Source organism: Notothenia coriiceps, unplaced genomic scaffold (assembly GCF_000735185.1).
Source record: "Notothenia coriiceps isolate Sejong01 unplaced genomic scaffold, NC01 NC01_scaffold00026442, whole genome shotgun sequence".
Classification (NCBI taxonomy): Eukaryota; Metazoa; Chordata; class Actinopteri; order Perciformes; family Nototheniidae; genus Notothenia; species Notothenia coriiceps.
In genome coordinates, this window is record NW_011359143.1 from 221,942 (window position 1) to 225,679 (window position 3,738).

Genomic DNA, 3,738 nt, shown 5'->3' on the forward strand with positions numbered 1-3,738 from the left:
AGGCAACTACCAGTTTTTTTTTGTGCCATTTTGCTGGATTTATTTGTCAATATTTACAGCGTTGCTGCCCATAGTGATAGCCCTATAGTTTAATCTACTACCCAAAAATAAACATATGGACATGGGTCACTATTTAAATAAATGTGAAAATCTATTTAGGAATCTATCCATGTGAACATATTTTAAGTGGGGATGGACCTCAAATCCTCTAGGGGGGTCCCGGGGCATGCACCCCCGGTAAGATTTTTTTGTTTTGGAGTTAAATGCATCAATCTGGTGCATTTTGAGGGGGAAATAAAGAGACATATAAAGACAGATATATGGAAAACACCCATATGAAACAGAACTGTATACATTTAAATATCATAAAATCATAAGAACATGGCCATAACCAATAACATATCCAATATTTAAAAACATTTGAACTTGCTTATTTATTGGTTTTTGGTTCATTTATAGTTGTGAGTGTGTCTGGGCTCCTGAATCAGCCTCTCCTGCCCCCTCCTCTCCCTCCTGCTCCTCTTTGAGGCAGCAGCAAAGACTAGTTTCAGCTCTCAACAAGTTTTTAAAGTTTATCTTACCTTTTGACCTTAACCACTTAACAGGCCAGGCCATCGGGAAACCTCCCGGTGGCCAGTCCGGGCCTGGGGAGATGTAGACAATGTAATGCAGCTGTTAGCTTAAGTACAGTGATGCATGAATATCATAACCTGGCTTATCACAAGCCATGTGAGCATGAAACCAAATATAAATGAAGTGCAATATGCGCAGCATAAAATGATGTACGCTTAGGTAAATACTGAAACATGACCCGTGATATAGGACTAGCTTAATTAGCAGTTTAATTACGCCACGGTGAGACATAGATGCTGATATGCTTGATTGGGTGATTAAGACTGTCTTCTATCATCTTACATGAACTTCTCATTCTCCCTGAAAGAAACCCCCCAAAACCAACGGATGGGGCAGCATCCGTGACTGTGTTGAAGCTTGAAACTGCGGTACTTACTGAGCATTGTGACGGGTAGTAGTTACCCGAACTGCATAACTCCATGCTGTAACACGTTACACCCAACACTGCCTGGAACTCACCTTAACCCTGAACTAAAGGCAGCAATGCATAACGAACATCTCGTGAATTTGTTGCAAACTGCCTCTTGCCAGCGCTACCCTGACGCTTGTTTTAGAGGTGAGGCGCAGGGAAAAGAGGCGAGAGCCTGGGCTGTGCAATGAGCCTGCTAGCCGCCTATGACTGGCTACTGAGGCGGGAGGAGAAGTAGCTTCAATGGGATATAGCTTAAGCCCTGCCTGCCTGCAAGAGGGGTTTTGGTTGAAGCCGGAAATGGGTTAAGCTTCGCAAGCGATGAGGGCCCGTTCCGTGTGAAGGCCGGAAGCGCCGCATTTGAGCGGCCCTGATGCCAGTGAGGCCCTCTCGAGAGACTGGAGGCGTGCGTCAATTGTTTGCGTGAAGTGGCCCGTTTCCATTAAGCCGGAGGAACTTCCGTGGAGCCCGATATCCTTGTTCTTTCCTTCCGCGTCCGGGTTTGCGGGGTGGCCGGCTAGAACCGCTAGCCAACTGGGGAACGCCCCCTGTAGCTTAATCCGCAAGACTGCGGAGCTGATGAATATATACCTGGAGCTGGGACGAAACCCTGCTGCTGCTTGCGTATTGTCACCTGAAATGACGGCTGACAAGAGGGAAGAGCAGATACAAAGGGATTAGCAGGTGCAACGATGGCTTGTGAGAATGGAGAGAGGAGTGATTGGTTAGCTGGGGAGTGACGCCCCCGATCACTTAATGAGGGAGGAGAGGGTAAAGAAGTGACGTGTAATATGAATGGAGAGCTTGGTCTTCCTGTTGAACTTGCGCTAAGCTTCATGTGTTCAAGTATTTAGAAAATGCACGAGTGGGTGTCATAGCACCTACACATTTTAAATAATTCAAGGAAATGCGTTGGTGGGTGGCATGTTGTTTCAGGTATCCCCAAGATGATGAAAGCAAATTATGAAAGACAACGAGGGAAAAAGATCCATTAGTTTGAGATCTTATCAGGTGTTCAAGCACTGTACAGTAGATTAATGCAGTGAGTGTATGTATAATGTGTTTGTGCACAACCCAGGTGCACCATCATAAATCATTAAACTCAAGATCAATCACTAAGTTTAATTTTAGTTAATCACAAACTTGATGAAATGGTCGGCTTATATTCACTAGTGATTTAATTGCAAGTGTTGTTCCAGTAATTACTTTTAATTGATTGGATCTTTAGCCCTTTTTTCCAAATAGTTATTTAACAGTTGACTGAAACTTGTTTGAGGTGTTTATTAGAACAAACATCACACCAACCAATCACAAATATGTATTTTCCAGGCTCATGGCATGCGTTATCATTAATTGCGGCATCATTTTCAGTATTTTTTTTTTAATGTTTTCCAACTAATACATACAACTTAGAGTGAAATGCAATAATCCATTTGGAAGAACAAGTTATTGATGTGGAGGCCAAATTTCCCATCTGCATACCTCTGCAGTGAGTGTTTCCTCCTCGTGTTACACGCTCTACATGTCTATCATGGTGTTAAAATAAGAGGAGGTGAGAAGAGTTTCTCGCACCTCGGAGACACTGGAGCGATAACCAGGATCTGTCTGTCTTCTTCCTGTCTCTCTGTCTGTTTTCCAGGAGGGCAGTTATCCGAGATCCATCGGCTGGACTTCCACAAAAAGCATCTGGGACTCAAACCCCCTTTGCCGCCGTCAGACTTTGGTTAAAAGCTTTGAAGCGCGGGCCAACACACCAACCTGCCTGCACTGGCCAGGCTGAGGTGTAGGATGGCTGCAGGGGGGGTGGAGATCAAACAGGAAGTACAGAAATATGCCCCGATTTACATACACTGGTGGGCTTTTTCTCTTTTTTTGCCCATGTCCTGTTACACAGACTTTAGCTCCTCTGCACAGGGAACATGGAGATGTTACGGTTCCACATGTTTCCATGTTAAAGAAGTAAGGTGATGATTTATGTCGAATGGATTCATTTATGGAAGGCAATAAAATCCATTGCAGTTAAGAGTTGCATCCTAGGTATTTATTTGTGAAAGCAGAAGTGAAGTGCAGCATCATATAAAGTTAAAGGAGTCCTTTGGTATTAAACATGGTGTAAAAAAGTTGGTGCATGTAAATAAAAAGTGATTCAACCCTGCCATAGATTTGTGCATTTGCATTGTCGGTGAAGCCGGGACAGAGAGTTATTTATTAACAGGGCAATAGCAGAATAATCAAAAATCAATTTTGGAGGGTAGGGGAGGAAGAGAATACTATATCAGGCAAAAGATGGACCAAATATCCCCTTTAAATAAAGAAAAATCCTTGAAAATAAAATACTTTATATTAAAAGATGACTGCCACCTTTCTATTAGGACTGAAAAAAACCTCAATTTTAAATGACAGAAATCCTTATATATGTAGAATTGTGAGTTTCAATGGATGTTCGATAAACTCCACTCATGATTCTCTGAAATAAAGTTAATTATCTAAATTACATTTGGCTGATTTTGGGTTGAATTTGGTTAAAAGTGCAAACTTTAGTTATCCACCATTAGTTTTTAGTCGTTATCTTAAGTGTTGCAATTGGCTATGTTGTCTAAATTTGAAAAATGTAGAATACTACTATATGCCATTTTAAATGCATTCATGGGAAGGTGTTGTCTTAGAGGGTTTAACATTCCTGTCTTTAAGAGAAA

The 3,738-nt window shown here is 42.1% G+C and overlaps 1 protein-coding gene across 1 annotated transcript in view; it reads right to left on the reverse strand.

The window, feature by feature from the left end:
• The window catches only part of LOC104957189 (jagged canonical Notch ligand 2), a 71,725-nt gene that overhangs the window by 3,773 nt on the left and 64,214 nt on the right, over positions 1-3,738 (reverse strand). Inside the window, exon 26 of the mRNA XM_010784799.1 lies at positions 490-519. Coding sequence (XP_010783101.1) covers positions 490-519 — 30 coding nt within the window. The remainder of the gene's footprint in view (positions 1-489; positions 520-3,738) is intronic.